Raw genomic sequence first — 26,235 nt, 5'->3', positions numbered from 1 at the left:
TGTCATCTGCAAATTTGATCAGGATGCCCTTGAGTCCATCATCCAAGTCGTTGATAAAGATGTTGAATAAGACCGGGCCCAAGACAGAACCCTGTGTCACCCCACTAGTCACTCTTCTCCAGGATGAAGAGGAACCATTGATGAGCACCCTTTGGGTCCGGTCAGTCAGCCAGTTACAAATCCACTGAGTGGTAGCATAGTCAAGACCGCATTTTACCAGCTTCTTTACAAGAATATCATGAGGCACCTTGTCAAATGCCTTGCTGAAATCAAGGTAGGCTACATCCACTGCATTCCCTTCATCTACCAGGCTTGTAATTCTGTCAAAAAATGAGATCAGGTTCGTCTGACATGACTTATTTTTCAGAAATCCATGCTGACTATTGGTGATCACAGCATTCCTTTCTAGGTGCTCACAGATTGTTTGCTTGATGATCTGCTCCAGAATCTTCCCTGGTATTGATGTCAGACTGACTGGGCCGTAATTATTTGGGTCCTCTCTTTTCCCCTTTTTGAAAATAGGGACAACATTTGCCCTCCTCCAGTCTGCTGGGACTTCGCCTGTTCTCCAGGAATTCTCAAAGATGATTGCCAGTGGTTCTGAGATCACATCTGCCAGTTCTTTTAATACTCTTGGATGCAGTTCATCTGGCCCTGGAGACTTGAATACATCTAAACTAGCCAAGTATTCTTGTACTATCTCCTTAGTTATTCTGGGCTGTGTTTTCTCTGCTGAATCATTTGCTCCAAATTCTTCAGGTCGGGCATTGTTTTCCTTATCGGAGAAGACTGAGGCAAAGAAGGCATTGAGGAGTTCAGCCCTTTCTGTGTCCCCTGTTTGCATTTCACCATCTTCTCCTCTGAGTGACCCCACTGTTTCTTTGTTCTTCCTTTTGCTACGAACATACCCATAAAAGCCTTTTTTGTTGCTTGCTACGAACATACCCATAAAAGCCTTTAGAAGGCGATTGGGCTGGATCCAGCCCCCAGGTCTTAGTTTGCCAGCCATGATCTAATCCAACCTTCAATGCAGGAATACGCAGCTCTCCCTTACGGGGATCAAACCTGTAACCTTGGCGTTGTCAGCACCACGCTCAAACCAACAGAGCTATCCAGCCATTCTCTCAGAGTTCTTGCATCAGAGCAGTGGCCTTGCATGCAAACGGTCCCTGGGTTCAATCCTTGGTGCCTCCAGGTAGGATTGGCAGAGAACCCTGCCTGAAATCCTTGAGATTTGCTGGAGACCAAGGTTACATGTCGTTGGTGAGGACACACCAGGGGAGCCTCATTCCCACAGCCCTGCCCCCTAGCCGGGCCATAGCCTTTTGGGTGGACCAATGCCAGCACATCGGTGCGTGGTGAGTAAAAGTGACCAGGAGAAAGGGAAGGTCAAGGTGGCGGAGGGGGGAAAGAGGTCCCCCTCCTCTGAGGGGAAAGGGAGTGGGAGGGAAAGGAGTGATATTTATTAATAACAAATAAACGGGGGCTCTTCCTGTGTTCCTAGTGAATGGGAGAAAGAAGAAGCAGACAAAGCTAGATTAGTATTGCAATACTGTGAGACTATGGGAACAGAGTGAGCAGCTATAAAAATGCAGATTTGGAAGTTAGGATCATCAGTAGCTCCTCAGACAATTGGTGTGTCTCCCATGGTGATGACAGTTCTCCAGGGTGTCTCAGGCAGAGAGGCCTTCTCCATCATCTGCTGCATTGTCTTTTAACTTGAGATGCCGGGGTGAAGCAGGGACCGTCAGCCTGCAAAACATGGGCTCTGCCACTGAGTGATCATCCTTTGTTTGGAGGGGGGTTTCCTTTGGGTTTTTTCCCCTAGGCACCAAAATATCCTAGGCTGGCTTCCATCTGTAATACTGTTCCTCCTTATTGTGGGGTGGCCCAGTGCCAAGATCCTGGTGTTCAGAACAGTTTCCAGAGCTGGCTCTTTGATGACTCAATTCATCATCACTTTGTGCCTCTTTCCATAGGTGGGGAATTCCAAGTACTATAACTACACTCTTTCAGCCAATGGACATGAGGAGAAGCACGGGGAGCACTATGCAGAAGACTATCTCACGGACATCATTGTGAGTTGTCTCTCCATGTCACCTTCGTTTCTGGCTTCCCAGATCCCCCTGCGATCAAGTAGCTAGACCACTGGAAGGGCAGCCCAATTCAAGTCAGAATGCTTTTTTTCAGTGTCATCAATTAGTCTAAAAAACATTCGTATTGCATTGGCTCACTTATGTCTGTCAAGGAAAGAACTAAAGTGAGAAAGAGGACATTGAAGCTGGAAGACGGCCTGCCAAGTCTCTGACGTTCATCTCTTTCCTCCAGAAACTCTCCCTTCGTGGAAAGGATCTGTAGTCCTCCCGGCCTGCCTCTTTTTCTCCCACTTCTCCACTCTTGGCTTTCAGGAGAAGAGCTTTTCCAAGCAAACAAGAGGCCTCCACCTCTGCCTCTGCTTCTCTGTTGCAGCGGCCAGACACCCAAGTCAGTGACTCAGTTGATGTCTGTAATAGGTGGGCACTGAGGCCTAGAGCAGCGGTGGGCAGCCTCAGGCTGCGAGGGGCCAAAGGCACCCTTCTAGGCCTCTCTGGCCCAGCCTTCCTTCACATCCTCCTTGGGTGTTTTTGCCTGGCTAGAACGGGTGCTTAAATCATGACTCTCATTTGCCTGGATGGTGGGTGGAGAGGGGTTTGTGTAGAAACTAGCCAGCAGATAAAATTTACAGTGGTACCTTGGGTTACAGACTCTTCAGGTTACAGACTCTGCTAACCCAGAAATAGTACCTCGGGTTAAGAACTTTGCTTCAGGATGAGAACAGAAATCGCGCAGCAGCGGTGCAGCGGTAGCGGGAGGCCCCATGAGCTAAAGTGGTGCTTCAGGTTAAGAACAGTTTCAGGTTAAGAACAGACCTCCGGAACGAATTAAGTACTTAACCCAAGGTACCGCTGTATATTCATTGCCCCCCACTTTTTGCCTCTGGCCCTGCCCCCCAGAAGATTGCCCAGGGAGGGCGGGAGGCATCTCTTGGAAAGCGTTTCCCCAGCCCTGATTCAGTGAGGTGGGTGGAGTGTTTTCATGTGCACTTTTGCGGGACAAGCAAAAGAGTTTCCCTGCTGTTGGTTGCAGGTCAGGAAAACGCACACGTCTACCAGCACCTGGAAACGAAGCACAATAGAGAGAGAAAGATTGTATATGACTGCATGATAAACTGGCACTTTAGAATCCCATGAAAGTTCACTCCATCGAAATCCTTAGGACAGGGTGGATCTTGTTGGCCACGGACTGTGCTGGCTGAGCTGATGGCAGCTGGAGTCCGCACAACATCTGGAGGGCCACAGTTTCCACATCCGTGAAAATGGGACTTCAGAGAAAAGACATGGGAAATATGCTATCTATTTCTCTTTCAAAACCCTTAACCTGTGGAGCAAGGTACAGTCGTACTTGGAAATCAAACAGAATCTGTTCTGGAAGTTCGTTCGACTTCCTAAACGTTTGGGAAGCAAAGCACAGCGTCTGATTGGCTGCAGGATGTTCGGCTTCCAAAAATAGTTCACAAACCGGAACACTCACTTCCGGGTGCCAAAATGTTCAAGAACTAAGCTGTTTGAAAACCAAGGTACAGCTGTATTTTACCCCTTCCATGCCTCCCTAGGATTCCCTCCCATGGCACCATGGCTTGAGCCATTCGTCTCTTTCTCTCCTTCCCTGCTGCAGACCAACCGGAGCCTCCAATTCCTGGAGAAGCTTTCCCACCCTCCTTTTCTCATGGTTCTGGCTCCACCTGCTGCACACGCCCCCTGGACAGCAGCCCCCCACTACAAGTCAGCATACAGCAGCATCAAAGCGCCACGCAATGGAAGCTTCAACGTCCATGGAAAGGTGAGTTCACAGGCCTTGATGTGGGCAGCGGGCTTGAAGGGCTCATGGGCAGCTCCATAGGCTTCTCTCTCTCTCTGCTCCTCTCAGGGCAAGATGCTTCTCAGATAGCCCTCTGGTGGCAGCTGGGAACAGGGAGGTCACTTCAACAGGAACACCAGGATCTAATGGTGGGCATCTTGCCAGGTTCTTCTGCCTTGGAAGATGCCTTCTTAAGTGGCAAGTTGCTGCCACTGCTGGAGTCATAATCAGTACACAGCCGAGGACAAGTGAGGAAGCAGGAGCTTTCATTCCGTGGTCCCAGAGAACTGCAAGGACAATAATAATCAAAGAATTGTGGCACTTATGTGTGTTTCTTACTGTATTTTGTTTTTTAAAAAGTAAATCAGAATTTTAAAATGGCAAGTGGGGGAGGGGGAAGAGCACAAGGGTGATGGTGTCATCAGGTGAGGGTCCGAGTATTTTCTCCAAATATTTGCCATCTGGATTCTGTTGATAAAGTCTCCACAATCTTCTTCCCTTTATAGGACAAGCACTGGTTGATAAGGCAAGCCAAGACTCCCATGTCAAACACATCCATTGAGTTCCTGGACAACGTCTACAGGGAACGGTAAGAAAGGGTCCAAAACGCCACTGGTAGGAGCTGGGGGGGGGGGGAGAACCACTTCTCTGTAGAAGCTTGAAAGGAGTGAGGCCATGGGGGGAAGACATTTGTGGGGGCTTTTATCCAAAGTCACTGGGAGACCCTGATGGAGACAGACGTCTGAGAGGCAGTGAGACTCAGGTGTTGTGCATCTTCCCTCAACCTGACATCCTTCAGATGCTTTGGACTACAACTCCCACCAGCCATTGCTGGTGTAGATGTGATGTGAGATGTGATGTATAGTGAAGCTGTGAAGTGAGAAGTACCTGGTCAAAGAGTAATGGGCACAATTCCACGTTGCCTAACTGTAGTACTGAGTCTTCAGGAATGGGAAATGTGTGGGCCTCTGGATGTTGCTGGACTCCATCTGGCAGGCAGGAGGCCCCTGAAGCACACCCCACAGCTCCAGGACCCATTGAACTAGAGCCAAGGCCCTCCCAGGCCCCCTTCCCCTGGGTCTGATCAACTGAGTGCCTCCCAAACCGGTGCAGGGAGTGCACTAAGCGGGAGGCATGGAGCCCAGGAGAAGGGTCCTCCTTCAGACAGGGTTGGCCCTTTAAGACCTGCCCACTTGGACCTCCTTTCTGGGCATCTTCATGGAACCAGAACAGGACAGTCCCTTTCAGGACCCTGGCAGCAAGCTTTCCAGACACATCTGCCTAGCTGCTGTTGGAAAGTGAACATTGGACTATGGACCCCTGGTCTGACCCAGCAGGCTTCTTTGAAGATTGCCTGTTTGTGCAGAGTCAACAGTAGAGGCACAGACTCTTCCCTCATACACTGAGTGGCTTCCCTGCTGCTTCAATAATGCAGTTTATTGCGATAGCTTTATCTGTTGCACCAAAATGCAGTTGAACTACAACTACAACTCCCATCATCCTGTTTCTGGCTGAGACTGATGGAAGTCGTAGTCCACAACATCTGGAGGGTACCACATTGCTACCTCTGCAATATATAGTATGTCCTCATATTCTTGAAGGTGGCAGACTCTGTTGTCTGTGGATGACATGGTGGAGAAGATTTTTGAAAAATTGAAGACCCTTCACCTGTTGGACAGCACATACGTGTTCTATACTTCAGATCATGGTTACCACACAGGTGAGTTGAGGCCTGCTTTTGCCACAGAACCTTGCGGGGGGGGGACTTGTGGGGTGGGGGTGGGGAATAGCTCCAATGTCTCTTTCAGTGGCAAACTGGTGGAATGTGTCGGGGTGAATCAGGCCAGGGTTGCCAACAGGATGGATGATGGCAATGGGCCGCCGTGGAGCTGCCCTTGAAGACAACTTGGAAACTTTCCTTGGTCCAAAATGCAGTGGCCAGATTGCTGACTGGAGTTGCTTTTAGAACTCATGTAACCCCTGTTTCTAAAACAGCTGCATTGGCTGGTGGTTTGTTTGTGGGCCAAATTCAAGGTGCTCACATTAATGTTTAAAGCCCTAAACTTTGACTCCGGGTATCTGAAAAGACAGCCTCCTTCCTTGAAGAACATCTGGAATACTAAGATCAGCAGGGGGTGGGGCCCTCTTGGCCATTCCACCACCCTCAGCAGCTGGGCGAGGGAGGCCTGGGAGAGAGCGTTCCCAGGCAGCCCTAAGGCTCTGTGCATCCTCCTCCTCCTCACAGAGCTGGGCCTGGCAACTTAGCTACGGTCTTTGGAAAATGCCAAAAGCGAACCTCTTCACCTTGCCCTCGGAGAAGGACCCAGCCTAATTTTGTGGTTGTCAGCTGTTTTAAGCTTCTTACAATGTATTTGAGATTATGTACCTCTCCCTAGGGCCTAAAATAATGATGTTGTGAGCTGCTGCTTCAACCAGTCCCAGTCCGCGTGGCCAAGGGCTAGGAATCATGGGAGTTGTAGTCCAGCAGCACCTGCTTTCCGCCTCTTGTGTAGGCCTCTAACCAGAACTCCTTTTGTGCTGGGGGTGGAAGCCAAGGGGCTGTTGTCCGTGAGAAATGGCAAAAAACTAAGACTGAGGTCTAGTTTCTCACCACCGGCTATGCACTTAACTCTCTGGCTGACATCCAATGATTTATTTTTTTAAAAAGTAGTCAATTCCCCACCCCCACCCTGTGGTTTACATTAAAAATTATGCCACATGATCCTAGTGAGGTTAACTGCTTGCATTCTAACATTCAAGTACATTGATATTCACACCTTTTTCGTCATATCTCTGTAAATGTTTAGTGGCTTACTTAGAAAATTAAACTGTAAATGCAGGGAAGGGTGATTTCATGAGGGGGCCCTCAAAGGCCCTGAGGGGGCCAGAGCCCTGATGGCAGCAAGAACGGACCCTTGACCTCTGGGGCTGAATGAGCAGTCAGAGGGGAGCGTGTTTCATTCCCAATGGGGGGTTGTGCCCCCCCCCCCGAGTGCCCCCCCACCTTCTGTTGTCCTCCAGTGAGAGCTCAATAGCCAAGACTGGTCTTGGCCAGCCTGGTGCCCTCCCGATGGCTGGGGCCGATGGGAGTTGCAGCCCAAAGCAGGTTGTCAAAAGCTGGTTAAAAGTGTTGGGCTAGGAATGTGGAGAGCCTGGTTCAAGTCCTCACTTAGCCAGTGACCTTGGGGCGGTCGTGCTCTCTCAGCCTCACCTGCCTCACAGGGCGAAGCACTTGAGCTTCTTGAAGGAAATCTGGGGTGCAAATGTAAGAAGTAAATAAATAGGTCCTGCTTTTTCTGGGGGGGAGCTCCAGTCAGGACTTGTTTTTGCCTCCCCAGGTCAGTTTTCACTGCCCATTGACAAGAGGCAGCTCTATGAGTTCGACATCCGGGTGCCGCTGCTGGTGCGAGGTCCAGGCGTCAAGCCAAATCAGACTCAGCTGGTGGGTGTCTTTCTTTCTTTCCCCGACTCAAGTGTTTGAGCTGAAGGAGTCCTAACTCAAGTGCTGCTTTCCTTGCAGAAAATCCCAGGTTCTGCCCTGACCATCTCCAGTTAAAAAGATCTCAGGTTGCTGAAGGGGAAAGATTTCTGCCTGAAGCCTCTAGGGACCCTCAATATTAGGCTGTGGCAAAGCCATAAGCTCAGAGCATCTGCCTTGTATGCAAATGTCTCAAGTTAGATCCCTGGCTTCCCACGGTAGGGCTGGGAGAAGACCCCTCCTGAGGTCCAGGAAAGCTTCTGCCAGGCAGCGTAAAAAGCAGTGCTGAACTGGATGGGTCGAGGGCCTGAGCTGGTAGAAGGCAGCTTCCTGGGTGAGAGTAAAGGTGTCCCCTAAATTTTCAGCCAGGCCTATTTGCTGGATGGTCATTGCACTCAACGCCTGCATCTCTGTCCCTGTGGACATTTTGTGGAGTTGGGAACTATAGTCAGTTAACTCACTTCCAAACATGTAGAATTCTAACATTTCCAGAATAAAGCTGAGTTAGAACCTTCCTTCCTGACATGCTACTTTTCTACTGTCAAGAGTTTGATTTTTTAGCATCTTTTTATTTTTCAAATTGTAACAACAAAAACAGCCTATTAGATAAAATGAACCATTCTGGTGAATACACAGGCATGTATCCCATTTTACAATAAATGTCCAGCGTATAATTCCAAGTGGCTTTGTCACATACTGTACAGTCAAGAGGTTTTGATTCTTGTGTCGATCTCTGTGTCGTCTTCTTTCAACTACTATATGTTTTGGGAAACTGTCTGTCGCTATGCATTTGGAAACCTCTTAACCAAATTTTACATGATAGTTCCTGAATCCAACGATGTGGTTTTTGTCTGAATAAAGTTGGGTGTCATTTTGAAATGAGATGGTGGGCTGAACAAAAGGGCACTTTTTAGTTTCTTGGCATTCCTAGGCTACTACGAAGAAATAATTGCCTTGAACTGGATAGCTGGATGGCTTCTGTAACTCTGTCCCATGTTGTCTTCCTCTCAGCAACCTGTCCTCAACATCGATCTGGGGCCCACCTTCCTAGATATCGCAGGTATCGATGCATCTCAGACCTCCATGGACGGACAGTCTTTCTTGCCCCTGTTGGTAATAATTTGCCCAGAACCTTCTAGAATAAACGGGGGAATTTTGTGTGTGTGTGTTGAATAAAGGAGTTATCTGGAGTCCTGTAGACAAGCAAATTTTCAAACTTTACACAGTATTCTTTCTGCCAAAGGATCCTTTGCTCAGAACTCTTGTCATGTAAGTCCTGAAGGAAACTCTGCTATGGACAACGATGCGGCTGGAAATAACTCCACATCTTCAGTTTCTGTGCATCATTGGAAGCAAAAGACTCTCCAGCTCCTTTTGCTTATTGCTTGCCTTGAGAGTCTTGTTGTGTACAAGGAACTGCGGGACCCGTCCACCGGTCCTGCTCCTGAGACTTCCCTGGCCTCTTCCCTGACAGCTGCCTGTTGAGGGTGGATATCTGCAATATATCCCAGCTGGGGCTGATGAGAGTTGGAGTTCAAAATCCCCAGAGGACCCCAGGTTGGCCTAGGTGAAGCCTACACATCTGCACAGAAGCAGCCCTGTTTTTTTAATAGAATAAAGCCAGAGGTTTTTGCTTGAAGGGGATTCTGGGCTCTGAGGGGGAAGTGTGGGCTGTCATATGCATTTGGTGTCCATGAGCAATAGATGCAGCGTAGGAAGTGCATTTTGAAGCATATGGCAGAAACAACGAACTGTGCTATAAGAATTGTGGTATGCATGACATTTTGGAAGTGGGACTAGATTGCTGCTGGTGGGCCTCTGGCTGCTGCTCCCTTAGCTGGCTTGTGCCTTTGTCTGTCCTTCCTGCTGCTGCTGCTGCTGTGGGACTTCTGCAGACCCCTTGGAGCTCCCACGCAAACTCTAGAGCTGGAATGGGGAGTGTCGGCCCTTCAGCTGTTGCTGGACTACAACTCCCATCAACTCCCATTGTCCCTTGATCCTGCTGTCTGGGGATGATGAGAGTGGGAGTCCCTACAACTGGAAGGTCACAGGTACCCTATCCCTGCTCCAGAGCACACCTTCACCTTCACCTGTGGCTGTATTCTTGACATGCAACAGTAGAGGGGACAGGCTGCCATTTCAGGGCATTTGCTCTGGATGTCTAGACTGGGCCAGAAAACCCAGAGAGCCCTGTCAGGGATGTGGTCTTGAGAGTTTTTATTTGTCACAGCGGGTGATGCTTTCTGAAATGTGTTTCCTTGGCTCCAGGTGAACGAGACGCACAAGAGCAAGTGGCGGTCAGATTTCCTGGTGGAATACACTGGTGAGGGCCACACTCGCCAAGACCCCCACTGCCCTGCCTTGGGGCCAGGCGTGTCGGTGAGTGCTTGCTCTGGAGGCACAGAGATGCCTAGAGCACTCTGCATTTCTTACAAATGTCCAAATCTTTTGCTACAAGGGAAACTGGATCCTGCAGACTGCCTAGAAATTATACACAGGATGCAGAGTGGCATAAATCTGCTGATTGTGTCTGGAGGGGAGGATTTCACCCCCAAAATTTACTTGATTTGACCATGGGGTGCTCAGTGTGGTTCCCCTTTTGGTGCCTCCCAATGATTACAGTTTTTTAAAAAACAAGGCGCTGCCCCCCTTCTTGCCCTGCTTTCCCATTCTCCTTTCCTCCTGACCAAGCCCCCTCCCTTTACACCTCCTCCACAGCTTGCCCCCCCTCCTTTTAAAGGAGCAGGAGAGCCTACTTCTAAGTAGACATGTTTACACAGCACCTCTCCCCTTCCCCTCCTGCCACATGCTCTACTTCCTCATTCACCTGCCTGCTTGCAGCTGTCATGCTGCAGGTGGCAGCATGATGACAGTCTTATGTTTTTATATATAGGAAGAAATAAGTTTTTTTTTTTTGTGGAGACAGAAATTGTCTGGGCGGTTTTTTGGTTCTCGCTCTCTCTTTTAGTTATTGCTTTCTGTTCTCCACCCCAGATTTAGAGTGTTGGACTAGACCTGGGTTCAAATCCCCAGTCTGCCCTGGCACTCACCAGGTGACCTTAAACTAGCCACTCTCCCACAGGGTTGGTTTTAGATGGAGGAAGGGCAGGATAAAAAATGTAACAAATGAGCTCTGCCTAGCTTTACTCTTCAAGCGAGGGATGCCTTGTGCAGCAGAGGAACAGGTCCTGCTCTGCCACTCCCCCAGAGGTGGTGCTAAAGGGATGTGCAGGCTTTGGACGCTGCTGTAGGAAGTTTTGCCCTCAGGCTTGCAGGGCTTGAAATTTGCCTATGCAAAGGGGATTTGCTCACCCTAGTTTACATAAAGTCTGCTTCAGCCTCAGTCCCCCTGCCCACAGCTCTGAGCGAAGCCAACGCTCTTCTCCTCCTTCCTGCATGTGGATCTTGCCGTCCATATTCCCAGCTCCCACCTCCTCTCCCACTTAGAGTGTCCAGTTGCTCAGCACAGATTGGAATTATGCCTTTTGCCCCTCACATCGGGGTGGTTCTCAGATTAGACCCTTTGAAATTAGTGGCCCTAAATTAGGCATGTCCATTGATTTCAGTGGGTTAGAGACAACCCCACGTGTCTGGAGCGGAAGTGCGTCCAAAGCTGCTTGCTTTCTTTTTTTCTTTCTTTTTTACATGTCCAAAATAATTTTTTATTAAGTTTTGCACAAATATCGCCAATCAAACAATTTCACAAATAACATATTTTCATCTTTTGGACTTCCCTCAGCTTCTCTGACAATCATCTGTATTTAAATTTTTATCTACGCATTACCAAAATTTAGTATCACCTTTTAAAATACCTTTTCAAACATATTTACATTCTTGCAATATTCCTTATATTTTCACAAAGCTTCTTTAAAACCCACTAGCATTGTTTGTTCATCACATACACTCTTCAAATAATCTGTAAATTTTCTCCAGTCCTCAATGAACTTGTGATCTCGTTGATATCTTATTTTTCCAGTTAGTTTGTCCAGTTCTGCATAGTCCATTAACTTCATTCTCCATTCCTCCAGAGTCCAAACCTGCTTTCAAAGGGTTGAAAGAGAGTGGGGGAAGGGCTGGAAGTTGTGTTCTTTGGAAACCCAGGACCTGCACAATGCTGCAGTACAGCATGCTTCAGCCACCCTTGCCCTCTTCAGGAGACTCCATTCCATCCCCTCCTCCTGTGGAATGCTCAGCATGGCCACTGAGCACACTCAGCCCTCACTAGGCCTGTTTTGAAAAGGGCAGGCTACCTTCTCAGGCCCCCTCCCCACAAAAAAAGTGGGCAAGGGGCATAGCTCAGTGATAGGGACTTCACTGGATAAAAGGCCCCAAGTTTGATCCCTGGCCTCTTGGAGAGCTGCTCCCAGTCCATGTAGACAGTTCTGAAGCAGATGGACCAGTGGTCTCCCTTGGTATCAGGATGCTTCTGATTCTGGGTATTTCTGCCACCCTTGCCTCCCTCGTGTTCCTCAGGGGCCCCGTGGGCACTCGCCAGCTGAGTTTGTTGTTGGAGGGAATGTTGCAGTCTTGGGTAGGTGTCAGATTTGAATAAAGCCTCTCTCCCCCCTCTCCCTTTGGCAGCAATGCTTCCCTGACTGTGTGTGCGAGGATGCCTTCAACAACACCTATGCCTGTGTGCGCACACTAAGCCCCATCAACCTGCAGTACTGTGAGTTTGCGGATGCCCAGGTGAGCACCGTCTGCCCCTCCTGTCCTGACCGAGGCCCAGAGCAAGGCCACACCCTTTCCCTGTTGAGGGTCAGCAGTGGCCTCCAAGGGATGCAGCCACACAGCAACCTTTTTCAGAACTTCCCAGCCTCTTCATGCAGACGTCATTCACTGAGGAGCCATAGCAGAGGAGCCTGGAGCATATTCTGGGGTGCACGTGTAGATCACAGAAGGGTGTGCTAGCCCTCACTCTTGGCCTGGGTCAGGCTTAGGTTTAAAATATTCTGTTGAATTGAATTTGTTTCCAGCCTTTCATCACAAGTTCCCAGGGTGGGGTGCATACATGCAGTAGAACATATGAAATACAATTAAAGCACTGCTTAAAACCATAATTGAAACTCAACAATCATTACTGTGCAGAAGTGGCAAGGGGAACAAGCTGATCTAAAATAGCTCCCCAAAGCCTGGGAGAAGAGGGGTCTCCCCCCTAAGGGACGCAAAGAGTCCAACGCCAGATGTACTTCTGAGGGGAGGGAGTTCTGTAACTGGAGGGTCACTTCTGATAGCACCTGCCATCACCACCGGCAGGGCCTCCTCTGCTGATCATAACATTCAGGCTGGTCTACGGGACAAGGCACTTCTTCAGGTATTTCGAACCCAGCTCATTTAAGGCTTTCTACATTAACATAAAGGGACGCGGGTGGCGCTGTGGGTTAAAGCCTCAGCGCCTAGGGCTTGCCGATCAAGAGGTCGGCGGTTCGAATCCCCGCAGCGGGGTGCGCTCCCGTTGCTCGGTCCCAGCACCTGCCAACCTAGCAGTTCGAAAGCACCTCCGGGTGCAAGTAGATAAATAGGGACCGCTTACTAGCGGGAAGGTAAACGGCGTTTCCGTGTGCAGCTCTGGCTCGCCAGAGCAGCGATGTCACGCTGGCCACGTGACCCGGAAGTGTCTTCGGACAGTGCTGGCCCTCGGCCTCTTTGAGTGAGATGGGCGCACAACCCTAGAGTCTGTCAAGACTGGCCCGTACGGGCAGGGGTACCTTTACCTTTACCTTTTTACATTAACATAACCAGCTTAAATTTGGATCAGAAGCAAACTGGCAACCAGTGCAGGTCTTTTAGGAAAGGAATAGTAGGTGTCCTGCTGGCTGGATGCTGATCTATTGCAGCAGTTGCTGCTTCTGAACTGTCTTCAAGGGCAGCCCCACATATAGTACATTGTAGTAGTAGACGCTGTTGAGGATTTTGTCTTCTTTCCTTTAGCAAATTGTGACTTCTGCCCCTCCCCTTGGGGGGGAACTCTCTTTCTCCCTGTCTTTTCTCTTGCAGAATTTTGTAGAAGTCTATAACCTGACTTCAGACCCACACCAGCTCTTCAACGTGGTGAAAACTGTGGACCCTTCACAGCTGGAGCAGATGAATCAGAGGCTGATCAAGCTGCAGGCCTGCTCTGGGGTCACCTGCCGCTCCTGAGGGAGCAGCAGCACAGCTCTTGCTGTGGGTCTGTGTGCCAAGGGGAACATGGAGCCCACTCTCTCCTTTCTTGCTCTCTCTCGCTCCATTTACTGGCCTCCCCTCTTTTCTCTGCTCTTAAGCCAAAGTTGATGCTGATTTTTCCCTTTCTGGATCCTTTCCTGGAGGGTGTGGCTGGCAGAAGAGAGGGAGAGAGGGATGGGGAGTAAAAGTGCCTGTGCCAGATTTCCCCATCAAAATGCTCCAATATCCCATCCTGCCTCTTGCTGCTCACCTGCACCGTGCCTTTGCCACCAGACTTGGCAACTGGCAGGTCAGATTTCACCACTGGGGGGGGGGCAGGGCTGATACCTAGACTGTCAGTTGCTGACCAGCACCCCCCCTCTCGGGGGTTCCCCATGGCCAGCTGGTGAAAGATTGCTTCCCCTCCTCTCCCCTGCCTTGTTGGGGGTGTATGGGATCCCGCCTTTAATCACGAATCAGTATTGCAGATTCTGCCCTGCAGCTCCTTCTCCCCCCCCCCCCCCCGAGAGCTGGAGGTGCTGCCTGTCATTTTGTGACTGTCATGTGCCTTGTAACTCCTCCACTTTGAGAAGTTCTGATTCTGATCAACTCCTGCAGCAGCTTGGGCAGTTGCTGTGTTGTCTCGCCTGTGCCTCTCCGCCTTAAGTGCTGTGAAAAGAAATAGAATGGAATAAAGGACTTGTTTGTTAGAAAAACTGATCTGGACTTTGCTTGGACTGTGACGGCTGCTGCTCTATATGTGGAGAGACAGGAGCCAGACCTCAAGAGCCTCACAAAGACCTGCTTTCCTACAGTAAATGTCATTTCCCGCGGTTGTGCTGGTTTAAAAAATCCACGGTGTCAGCTGCGAGTCCTGACTGACTTCTGAGAAGAGAGACATGTACCCAACAGTGTTTGGGGAACCTGTAACATTCATTCTGGGCTGGAACGCCATCCCCAGTAAGGGGAGGTATCCGTGCCATTGTTGCATCATCAGCTTTTACACCAATCCCAAACCACATCTCAGCCCTATTTGCATGTTTCATAACCAACATACCTGGCACTAAGGGAAGGAGGCAGAATTTGGGGCAGGAGGGATGTTCTCTCCAAGGGTTGGGGAATTTTGCTCACTCTTTAAGGGCTTCCTTATCTCCCCATCACTGTCATATTTCTAATCCTAGAAGACCTTCACACACACCCCTCCGGCAGCCTCTGGCAAAGGTGTGCATTTGCAAGCCAGATCCTGAGACCTTGGGGAGCAAATGAAAGGTTTTTATTGGGTCCCAATGCATGCCCATGGACTGGGCTTAGCCAGCTGGACACATGTACCAAAGTAGGGTTAGAGAGCCAGTCTCTGGGGCCTCCCATTAGCCCCTTGCCCTGTTCCTCCACAAGCAGTTTTTAGGCTCCTTTTCTTGGAGCCAAGAGAGAACTTTTTCCAAGCCAACTTACGGTGCAGATAGAGGCATTTACCTCTGTGCTAAAGCTTCATGGAGAGCTATACCTGAAAACTGTTAAACGGGTTTCTTCCTTTGATTTTGTATCCCACCCATAGTTAGGACTGCAAAAGCATTAAGAAACCCAAAGCCTGAAAATCATTCTGTCTTGTAGCGGGGGTGGGGAACCAGCTTCTGCCTGAGAATGACATTTCCTTCTGGACCATCTTCCAGGGCCACATGTCCACAGGGGTGGGCTGGGCCCGAGACACAAAGAGGCCAGAGCAAGGCATAGAAATGTTACCTCTGTACAGGCTCCATGCGCAGTCTCTCTAATTTGTTAGGTTGAACTTGTTTAATAAAAATTTTTTAAAAAAAGAAATGTTTTTGCCTGGTGCATATGGATGTGTAATAATGGGTTGATTGATAGAATTTATGTCCCTCTGTTCTACAAATATGTACTCAAAGTAGCTTTCAGAGACCTAAAAGCAATACACAATAATGTGCCACATTACAATATCACATGATATATTTAAAAGCAGTGATACAAATTGCTATAGGAGCATTTCATGCTTCTTCATTCACTCACGTTTTCATCGAGTTGTTGCCCTGTGTTTTCCCCATTCTGCTTCCATTTCTCCTGCTTGCTTGGAAAGGCTAGCAAAGCCAGGCAGTTTATCTCAGCTGTGAGGGACCTCAGTGCTGCAATTCCTCTTGTCTTGGCTTTGACGTGTGACAGATCAGGGTGGTCCATCTATAGCCACTGGCCATGCCATCACAAATACTTTTCTGGTTGGTGCCATTATAACACACACACACACTTTCTTAAATCAACACTTTAATTAGCACAAAAAATTGTTATTTAAAATGTAAAATTTGTGCAATTGCACTAAAATGAAAGAGAATTGTAATCCTATTTTTAAATATATGTATTTTAAACCCTTATATTTATCATTCTAGTGATGTGCGTGTTTCAAATTTACTCTTAACATGCTAGTTAACTTTTTAAAAATTGTACAAATCCTGAAGAGTAATTGGGACATAACATTTAAATAAGCATAAATTAGTACAGAAGGCTGATTCAAACATTATTTTTAAAGGTTGCTTCAGTGGTAGAGTCTCCTTACTTCAACATCTCAGGTAAGGCTGGGAAGATCCCACTTGGAGCGGACCCTTGGGGCTCTTTGGTAGTGGGCGCCCTGTGCAAGGCCACAATTTGGCGCCCCCAAATGGATCTTCTCAGTGAGGGATCTTCTCAACTGTGCGCCCCCTTGGCTTGGCGCCCTGTATGGGGCAACCTCCCACACAGCCCAATTTATTGGTGTTGCCAATACCAATGGTCAGCTTAGGTATAAGGCAGCTGCTCTCTGTGGGATCATCCTCACTCTTTTTGTCCCAAAATCTCTTCCATTTGTCCCGTCAGGTTCACTGGAAAACCCACTGGTTACCGCTGAATCGGAACAATTGTCAGTTTGCAGAAAACCTCACTGATGTTTGCTTTGATTCAGCAGTAGACTGGGACCATGACTGTCATCTAGTCCCAGCCCCTGCATTGCAGGAATCCCAGCTAATGTATCAATGACAGATGACCATCCAACCTCTGCTTGAAAACCTCCAAGGAAGGAGAGTCCATCACCTCTCGTGAGAGTCTGTTCCACCGCTGAACAGCTCTTACTGTCAGAAAGCTTTTCTGAATGTTATGTTGGAATCTTCTTTCTTGCAACTTGAAGCCATTGGTTCGAGTCCTACCCTCCAGAGCAGGAGAAAACAAGCTTGCTCCCGCTTCCATATGGCAGCCCTTCAGGTATTTGAAGATGGCTCTCATATCTCCTCTCAGTCTCCTCTTCTTCAGGCTAAACATACTGACCCAGACTCCTCCAACCATTTCTCATAAGACTTGGTTTCCAGACCCTTGATTATCTTGGTCACCTTCCTCTACACACCTTCCAGCTTGTCAACATCCTTCTTAAATTGTGATGCCCAGAATTGGACCCAGTATTCCAGATGTGGTCTGACCAAGGAAGAATAGAGTGGGGCTATGACTTCTCTTGACTGGGACACTAGAGACTTCTGTTGATGCAGCTTAGAATAGCATTAGCTTTTTTTGCTGTTGCATCACACTGTTTACTCATGTTCAGCTTGTGGTCCATCAAGACCCTAGATCCTTTTCACATGGACTGCTAGCAAGTCAGGTGTCCCCCATCCTATATTTGGGCATCTGGTTCTTCCTGCCCAAGTGCAGAACCTTACATTTGTCCCTATTGAAATTCGTTTTGTTAGCTTGCACCCAGTTCTCCAATCTGTTAAAGTAATTTTGAATTCTGATTTTGTTTTCTGCAGCATTAGCTACCCCTCCCTTCTTTTTAAGCTCCCCCCCTTTGTTGTTGCCATTTCTGTGTAAATCTATCCTTTGGAAGGTGTATGCAAATATGAGGCACAGTGGTGTTTTGTGCCTGCTTGGCAAGGCCAGGCCCCCATTTGCATGGCCCCTGGCTGGGCTGAGTGGAGCTCCACTTCTTCCACAATGGTAAGATTGTCGTTTGCTTTCTGCCCAGGTATTTTAGGGTTGGTGTTTGGGAGAGCTTTCTGCTGGGAATCTGGGTCAGCTAAAAGTGAGTCCAACCGTGTGGCTTGTGGGGACTTATTTTTTAAAATGGCAAACTGATCGAGAAATGTGGTAAACAGAAGATCTGAAAAATGAGAAAATGAAATCGACATTCCTAGATGTTACCAAAGCCTAATAAAAATTGTGGTAACCTTCTTTACGCTTCTTGTTTCAGAGAAGCTGTCTTCTTTGGGAATAAAATGTCCTATGCAGTTGGTGGTCCTCCTCTGCCCCTCAGTTGTCAGGGGACTGGAACTGTGACTGATTTCATGTCACATCTGTTAAACACTGAGGACTGGCAGCTGCCACTATAATGGGTGGAGAGTACGTGGAAGAAGGACGTGCACATTGCAAGGTCTGCCCAGGCTGGGCAGGAATATAAGGCACCTCATCATGTGAACTCTTTGTAGAGAGAGGTGCATTACAGACTGTGGGATTCATATGACTGGGTCAGGCCAATCCACAGTTGCTTCTGTATTGCTTTTTACTGCAGGATTGTTATCCTTTGTTCACTCACATTTTACAGAGCATCCGCGCAACGTTGTCATCACATCATTGCATTCCAGTGTTGTCTGTGTTGTCCTCCTGGGCTTTTTGAGACTTGCTTATTTGTGTTGTCTGCACGCTTAAAAATGCAACTCTGACATAAGTGTGTACTGGAACTATTTTGGGAGGGGGGTGTTAAATTCCTGGTTTCTTTCCAATATTTCTTTTCTCTTTTTTCCCCATTAAAGCAAAACTGTACTATTTTAGAAGGTGGTATAGAAGGGACAATTAAACACTTGAGTTGCTTAACCTCAAGGCATGCATCCCCATAAGCACCACCACCTCCAAAATACTGTAGTCTCTATTGGGCCACCTTCTCCCTGCACCAAAAAAAGCACCCTCAATATTCTGTAGCTTTTTAATGTGAGTCCTTATATGCATCAATCACTACTTAGTTTTTGCACATCTCTATTTTTTTCCCCAAGGGACGCGGGTGGCGCTGTGGGTTAAACCACTGAGCCTAGGACTTGCTGATCAGAAGGTCAGCTGTTCAAATCCCCGCGACGGGGTGCCCCCATTGCTCGGTCCTTGCTCCTGCCAACCTAGCAGTTTGAAAGCACATCAAAGTGCAAGTAGATAAATAGGTACCGCTCCGGCGGGAAGGTAAACGGCATTTCCGTGCGCTGCTCGGGTTCGCCAGAAGCGGCTTAGTCATGCTGGCCACATGACCTGGAAGCTGTACGCCGGCTCCCTTGGCCAATAAAGCGAGATGAGCGCTGCAATCCCAGAGTCGGTCACGACTGGACCTAATGGTCAGGGGTCCCTTTACCTTTACCTTTATTTTGTTTCCAAACAGTTTGGCTCCATACTACCCAAGGGGATTCTTGATTAACAAATGTAAGAGGAAGATCTTAATTTTGTTTTCTCTCTATAATTTCCTTTCCTTCTTTTTGCAGAACATATTTGGGAAGAATAAGACTCCGTGAGCAACCTTTTATTGACTTGTGGCTTATACTCAACTGCAAGTGGGGCTTAGAATCATAGAGCCATAGAATCGTAGAATGGCAGAGTTGGAAGCATAGGTGCAGCCAGGAATTGTGTTGGGGGTAGAACTGAGCTATCTGCTACGTGATTGGTCACTTAGTTACGTATTTTTATTTATTTACTTGATGGGGGGGGGAGCTCTTACCATCAGAAACCTTCCCCTCACATTTAGTCAGAATCTCCTTTCATGTAATTTGAATGCATTTGTTTGGGTCCCACTCTGGAGCAGCAAAAAACCCAAGCTTATTCTATTCAGTATGACAGTCCTTCAGATATTTGAATAAGGTTATTATATCACTTCTCTTATCCATGCTAAGCAAACCCAGCTCCCTCAACCATTCCCCATAAGGCTTGGTTTCCAGACCTTTGATCATCTTAGTCACCCTCCTATGCACACCTTACAGCTTGTCAATATACTTCTTAAACTGTAGAAATGGGCACAGTATTCCAGGTGTGGTCTGACCAAGGAAGAATAGAGTGGGACTATGGCTTTCCTTGCTTTGGACATTATCCTTCTGTTGTTGCAGCCCAGAATTGCATTAGCATTTTTTGCTGCTGCAATCGCACTGATGCCTCATGTTAAACCTCTGGTCCACCAAAACCCCTAGATTCTTTTCACATGTACTACAGGTGTCCCCCATCTTACATTTGTGCATCTGGTTCTTCCTGCCTAAGTGCAGAACCTGACATTTGTCCCTATTGAAATTCATTTTATTAGTTTTGACTCAGTTCTTTACTTTGGTAAGATCCTCTTGAACCTGGTTCTATCTTTGCTAGGTACCCCTCCTAGTTTAGTGTCATCTTCAGATCTGATGAGCATCCCCTTAATTCCTTCATTCAAGTCATATCCAAAGAGGCTGAGCAACACTGGGCCTGTGGAACCCCATTTGTCCTTTTTTCCTCTTCATCCTTTATTCCACTATCACCAGGTTGGGCACTGTTTTCCTTTAGGAAGAAGAGAGAGGCAGGTACAGGTTGGACAGTTCTGCCTTCTCTCTGTCATCCAACAGATCCATTTCTCTGTCTTCTCCATGCAGAGGGGCTACCACTTGCTTGCTCTTCCTCTTGCTTCAAACATAGTCGGAGAAACCTTTTTATTATCTTGAACCTCCTTGCAAGCTTGAGCTTGTTCTGAGTTTTAGCCCACCTGACCTTCACCCTGCAAGTGTTGGCTACTCATTTATATTCTTCCTTCGTGATTTGCCCCTTCTTCCATTCCTTATACATGCCTCTTTTAAATCTCAGCTCATCTGCAAGCTCCTTATGCAGTCACATGGTTGTTTTTTAGATGTCTCCCACTTTTCTTTCTTGTAAGAAATGTTTGCAATTGTGCCTTCAGTATCTCACCTTTAAGAAACTCCATCCATCTCCCTTCTCTTTGAGTTTTCAGATCATGGGATTTCACCCAGTAATTCCTTAATCATTTTGAAATCAGCTTTCTTAAAGTGCAGTGTGTGTGTCCAGCTACACTCAGCTTTTCCTTTCCTCTGTCCAGTGGTACCTCAGGTTACATAGGCTTCAGGTTACATGCGCTTCAGGTTACAGACTCCGCTAACCCAGAAATAGTACATCGGGTTAAGAACTTTGCTTCAGGATGAGAACAGAAATCGTGCTCCGGTGGCGCGGCAGCAGCAGGAGGCCCCATTAGCTAAAGTGGTGCTTCAGGTTAAGAACAGCTTCAGGTTAAGTACGGACCTCCGGAACAAATTAAGTACTTAACCCGAGGTACCACTACATAATGAATCCCAAGAGGACGTTGTCACTTTCTCCCAAGGTTCACACTACTTCCACCTCATTGATCAGTTCTTAGCTGTTAATAAGGTCCAAAATAGTTGACCCCCTTGCTGCTTTTTCCACCTTCTGGGAAATGAAATAGTGACTGGAGGGTTCACTCTTCAGTGTGTGGAATAAGGGTTAATAAGGTATAATTGTGATAAAGAGATTGGTATTCTTGTCCTCTTTTCCCCCTTCTTCTTTTCTTTTTCTTTTCTCTCTTTTTTCTTCTCTTCTTTTGTTTCTTTGCTATCTTTCTCTCTTAGATCAGCCTGGCTTTTGTTGTATTTTATCTTGAAAACCTTCAATAGAAATTGATTCTTAAGAAAAACACATTGTCCATCCCCAGAGGATTATACAAGGCACAGAGGTTCTTCCATAGACAGTTTGCTGGGGAAAGGAGGAGGGTCCTGAGGGGAGACTATGTCTAATGCACTGCTACAGAGCGTCTCTAGCAGATACTTGTTCAGTCCTTTTTGGACACAACTACCCAGAGCCAAGTGGAAGAGGAACAGGGAGATTGCCATCTTATCTCATGATGCTTCTGAATGTCTAATTTTGTTCCTGCCCTTCTTGAAAGGTCCAGAGTCCCACCTGTGCCTCCCAAGCGACCAGGTAAGCAGTGGAGTACATTACACAGGGATGCCTGTGTTGCGTTCATCACAAAGAAGTGGGGTGTGCGTGTCCCCTTTTAACTCTCATCCCCTTAACAAACTTCAGCTCCCAGAAATCTTTGGGGAAGCCATGGCTGTGTATCATAATGCTTTAAACATTTGGTGCAAATGTGACCTTAGAATATAAGGAAGCCTCCAAAACTCCTTTATTGCGGTGTCCTTAAGTCCCTGGGCACAAAGGCCATCAGCCCCTTTGAGCTGAGCTGCCCAGTTATGCTTTCAGTGGTGTTTTCCAAAGTCTTGAGAGACTGAATCTGTTTATTAATATGAAAGTTTTAAATGGTACCTTATGATTCTTCTTGATTTTGTTGCTGATGTCTGTTTTTTGGGGAAACACTTTGTGGGAAGTTTTGATAAAAACATGGCTGAGCCAAAGCCCTTTGTGTGTTTCAGAGAAACAGCTGCAGGGGGTAAGTATTCTGCACCACCAGCCAACTCCGAGCACTATCCCTGCCATCTTAACCCCAGAGCCCTCTTGACGTCTGCTCCCTAATGCCAACGTCACCCCTAGATAGCCCCCTAGGGCAGACCATCTTTATGTTCAAGTGAACCTGATTTTCTCTGCTTGCTCCCCCCTTTTCCTTGGGGAGGGGGTTGTGTGTGTACTTGCCACCCAGTCATAGCAAAGGCAAAGCCCAGTGTTTTTCTACCGCTTTCTATGGGTAGCTCTCAATTCTGCCTCGGGAGAGATTGAGAAAAATCTATGGAAACCAGCCCAATGGTTGTGTGTCCACTCCCCCTGAATCCTGGGACCTATTGTTTGTTAACGATGCCAGGACTGTAGCTCTATTAGTGTTAAACTACAGTTTCCCCCTGAGGGAAAGAAGGCACTTGCAATGCTGCACACTCTCAGGGGGATGTCCTCTGGACCTGGCTATTTGCTGGCTTCGATTTTGTTCATAAGCGGTTTCTTTTGTGGGCGCTCCCTAGCCTTCCATGACTGCAACACAGGCTGGACCACCGCATATTTGAGAATGTGAGGGCCTCACCCAGCTTCCTCCTTCCATTCTTGTAGGTTCCCAGTGATACTCAAGAGGAGGAGGAAGACGATCTGTATACATATGAAGTGCCCCCAAGTAAAGGGCAGAGCAAGCAAATGGTTCCAGCGCTTGCAGAGAACATATATCTTGGTAAGTTGGGAAGGGTGGGTAAGACTCTGGAAACGGGACCCCTCAGAGTATGGGGGAGGGGGATGTGATTTAGTTTACATTGATAGGCAAGCCTGCCTATTTTGAACTTTCTGAAATAATATGTGAACCAAAGCACAGCCCTCCTTTGAAGGCGGCAGTTCAATGCAGTTCTCCAGCCAAGTAATGTGCATAAAAATGCATATACTGGGGCAAAGTGTCCACAAAATGGCACATACTGGTGGAAATAGCATACAAAAGGGCATATAAAGGGAAATGGCTTTGCAAAAAAATGTGTTTATCAGGCAGAATTGCAAACAAAGATGGGGTGGACTAGATGATCCTCGGGTCTACAATTCTATATTAGGAGCAATTAAAAATGAAACGTTGCTGGATTTTTATGAGGACTTTTTTAAAAATGGCAAACTGATGTGGGAATGTGGAGAAATAAACTTAAGAGTGGAAAAATGAGGAAACAGAATTAACTGAGCGATTCCCCCATCCATACTCTGGAGCCATCATCACAACCAGCAAAGTTCCCTGTGCCATTTTGATTAACAAACTGGTTAATTGCAGGTTAAATGACAGTACTGCCAGGTAGGCTTATTCCAAGTTGGAAAACTGTACGCAGAGAGTGCACATCAGTGAATCTTAACAGTGTGTCCGTAGGTGACTGTGGAGGCCAATTCTGGATCCACACATCCTTTCATAGTGGGGACATAGGTTTTCAGGCGGGAGTTGATCGTGGCGAGGGTTTGCCAAGCATGCCTTCCTCTTCACACACCTCTTCCCCTTTCTTCCTGAGTTTGAGCATCTTCAAAGTCCATGACACCTTTGGTAAAGGCTGTTCTCCAATTGGAGCGCTCGCAGGCCAGTGTTTCCCAATTGTCAGTGTTTATACTACTTTTTTTTAAGATTTGCCTTGAGAAAGTCTTTAAGCCTCTTTTGTTGACCTTCAGCATTACACTTTCCATTTTTAAGTTCAGAATAGAGTAGTTGCTTTGGAAGATGATAATCAGGCATCCAAACAACATGACCAGTCCAACGAAGTTGATGTTGAAGAATCACTGCTTTGACTGGTGGTCTTTGCTTTCTCCAGTACACTGGCATTAGGATTCTTAACAAATGTGCAAATGACGCACAACTGCTTTGCAGATGGTTGGGGACATGGAGGGGAAGGGCTGAAGGAACTGGATATGGACAGCCTAGAGAAGAGAGAGCTAAGAGGGCACAATGATGCTACAAGTATCTGCCTGTCACACAGAAGAGAGCAAGGACTTCTTCTCTTCTGCCACCCAGAGGGCAGAACTAGATGGGTTTGAGCTGCAGGTGGATTTTGGCTGAACATTAGAAGAACTTTCTTGACAATAAGGATAGGGGACAGTTCAGTTCAGTTCATATCTATAAAGAAGCCTACCTAATTTGAACTTTCCTAAACACTATGCAGACAGAAACACAGCCATTCGAAATTGCAGTTGTCCAGCCAAGTAACATGTACACAAATACATACACTGGGATTAAGTTTCCATAAAAATGCATATATTTGTGAAAATGATGCAGAAAAATGTATTATATTAGGGGAAATTGCATTGCAAAATGTGCATATTAGGCAAAAGTACATAAAAACATGTGTTTATGAGGAGAAAATTGTACTAAATAGCTAATGAATTTTCATGAGGATCCAAAATACCAATAATTACAAACTGATGCGGAAATGTAGAGAACTGAATAGAAGAGTAGAAAACTGAGAAACTGAAAGTAACTGAAATTGGCAGATTTGCCCACCGCTACTTGATAAGAAGATCTGTTTGTCAATGGGATCAGTTACCTAGATGGGTCGAGGTCTCCCTCATTGGAGGTCTTTAAGCAGAAGCTGCACAGGTGTCTGCTGAAGAAGCTCTGTCTCTGGAATACCTGCCTTGAGCAAGGTGACTGCAATCACCTGCAAGCCGCCCCCCCCCCTGGATTCTAGAGGGAAGAGGGTGGGTGGGTGGAGTGAGCCATGTTGACCAGGAAGAGGAAGGGGAGAAGTGAAAGGTGCTTGTGGGGGCGCAAGAGTTATAGCTGGGACTTGTGATCTCCAGTTCCCTCTCAGGTTGTCTCTCTGTCCTTAGATCGCCCGGCCTTGAGGCGCTTCTCTGAGCCACACAACCTCCTCCAGCCCAAGTCCCTTCCGGTGAGTGATGTGTTGCTTGCACAAGCAAGACAGCTGTGCTCTCCAGACAGCCGAGTATCATCTCTCTGGCTAACTTGCAGGGCATTAAAACTGCAGGGAGAAATTGTATGTTCAGCATTTTTAATCATTTTCCTACTTTTTATAAGCTTTAAGTTAAGAAATGAAATCTTTTGGATTTGGGATGTGTCCTTTTTTTTGAAAAGCAAAATTTCTTTTGCACAAGGGCTCAAGACACACAAGGACCTTCTCCAGATTGGTGTTTTTCTGCAGCATCATTGGCCCAAAAAATAGTGTATTTGTGGTGGATTTATACTGAACCGTCCACACTCCCTTCTGTTTTCTTAGTTGTTCTGTGTTGCTTCCCTGGTATTATTGCGTGGGTGTCCCTCCAGATGGCAATAGAGCCCTATAAATATCAGGATAATAAGGTAAAGGTACCCTTGCTCTTACGGGCCAGTCTTGCCAGACTCTCACTCTATAGGCCGGGAGCCAGCGCTGTCCACAGACACTTCCAGGTCACATGGCCAGCGTGACATCGCTGCTCTGGCGAGCCAGAGCCGCACACGCAACGCCGTTTACCTTCCCGCTAGTAAGCGGTCCCTATTTATCTACTTGCACCCGGGGGTGCTTTCGAACTGCTAGGTGGGCAGGAGCTGGGACCGAACAACGGGAGCGCACCCCGCCGCGGGGATTCGAACCGCCGACCTTTCGATTGGCAAGCCCTAGGCGCTGAGGCTTTTACCCACAGCGCCACCCGCGCCCATCAGGATAATACCCCACCGTAAATGCATGGCATGAAAAGTTACAGGGCATGTACTGACGGGATGCAAAACTGTATGTCTGTCCACTCCAAAACTTTCACAAGCACAAGCAGTGTTGAAAGCGGGATCTTGTCTAGCCCTACCAATACCACCAGGAGCAGAAATCATCACGAATACAGAATAAAAAGAATGTCTGGAGTGCCCCCATTTCAACGTGAAGCGCAATTCAGTTCTCTTTCATGCCTTGCAGTTCCTGTCCAAGCCTGGAGCAGATGGTGACGACTCCAGTGACGGGACATTCAACTTCCTGGCCATAGAAAGAGGTCAGAGGAAGGGGCTGGGCGGAGAAGGGGAGCAGGTGGAAGGGGGGATGATGCCTTCCTGGGGACTGAGGATGTCTGAAGAACCTGCGGGATCAGGCCCATGGCCCATCTGGGCAGAGGGCCTTCTCGGTAGTGGCGCCCACCCTGTGGAACGCCCTCCCATCAGATGTCAAACAACTATCTGACGTTTAGAAGACATCTGAAGGCAACCCTGTTTAGGGAAGTTTTGAATGACTGATGTTTTAATGTATTCTTAATCTTTTGTTGGAAGCTGCCCAGAGTGGTTGGGGAAACCCAGCCAGATTAATAAA

At 47.5% G+C, this 26,235-nt stretch overlaps 2 protein-coding genes and 1 long non-coding RNA gene across 9 annotated transcripts in view; all 3 read left to right on the top strand.

Annotated features, from left to right (window-relative positions):
• The window catches only part of LOC310685041 (N-acetylglucosamine-6-sulfatase-like), a 19,738-nt gene extending 5,503 nt beyond the window's left edge, over positions 1-14,235 (top strand). Inside the window, exons 5-13 of one of the 2 annotated variants that reach the window (XR_014515033.1) lie at positions 1,980-2,078; positions 3,715-3,879; positions 4,404-4,486; positions 5,499-5,617; positions 7,236-7,339; positions 8,387-8,488; positions 9,644-9,754; positions 11,957-12,743; positions 13,118-14,235. Coding sequence is in view for 1 of the 2 variants with exons in the window: in XM_083456616.1 (XP_083312742.1) it covers positions 1,980-2,078; positions 3,715-3,879; positions 4,404-4,486; positions 5,499-5,617; positions 7,236-7,339; positions 8,387-8,488; positions 9,644-9,754; positions 11,957-12,064; positions 13,373-13,516 (1,035 nt within the window). In the remaining variant the exon portion in view is untranslated. The remainder of the gene's footprint in view (positions 1-1,979; positions 2,079-3,714; positions 3,880-4,403; positions 4,487-5,498; positions 5,618-7,235; positions 7,340-8,386; positions 8,489-9,643; positions 9,755-11,956; positions 12,744-13,117) is intronic. The other variant, XM_083456616.1, reaches the window with a different exon arrangement.
• The window catches only part of LOC310685075, a 129,064-nt gene that overhangs the window by 84,190 nt on the left and 18,639 nt on the right, over positions 1-26,235 (top strand). The gene's annotated exons all lie outside the window — the stretch shown is intronic.
• LOC310685044 (SH2 domain-containing protein 6-like) overlaps positions 15,381-26,235 on the top strand; it is a 29,494-nt gene continuing 18,639 nt past the window's right edge. For 2 of the 6 annotated variants that reach the window (XM_083456628.1, XM_083456625.1), the window contains exons 1-6: positions 18,706-19,028; positions 21,444-21,478; positions 21,931-21,947; positions 22,553-22,667; positions 24,779-24,840; positions 25,852-25,924. In XM_083456628.1, coding sequence (XP_083312754.1) covers positions 18,856-19,028; positions 21,444-21,478; positions 21,931-21,947; positions 22,553-22,667; positions 24,779-24,840; positions 25,852-25,924 — 475 coding nt within the window. In that variant the 5' untranslated portion in view covers positions 18,706-18,855. Of the gene's footprint in view, positions 17,568-18,703; positions 19,029-21,443; positions 21,479-21,930; positions 21,948-22,552; positions 22,668-24,778; positions 24,841-25,851; positions 25,925-26,235 lie in introns of those variants that run through there. The other 4 variants (XM_083456629.1, XM_083456630.1, XM_083456627.1 and 1 more) reach the window with 4 other exon arrangements.

This window comes from Podarcis tiliguerta (genome assembly GCF_965153285.1).
Source record: "Podarcis tiliguerta genome assembly, chromosome: 8".
Classification (NCBI taxonomy): domain Eukaryota; kingdom Metazoa; phylum Chordata; class Lepidosauria; order Squamata; family Lacertidae; genus Podarcis; species Podarcis tiliguerta.
The sequence above is the reverse complement of the archived record's forward strand: the minus strand, read 5'-3'. Positions and strand labels throughout refer to the sequence as shown.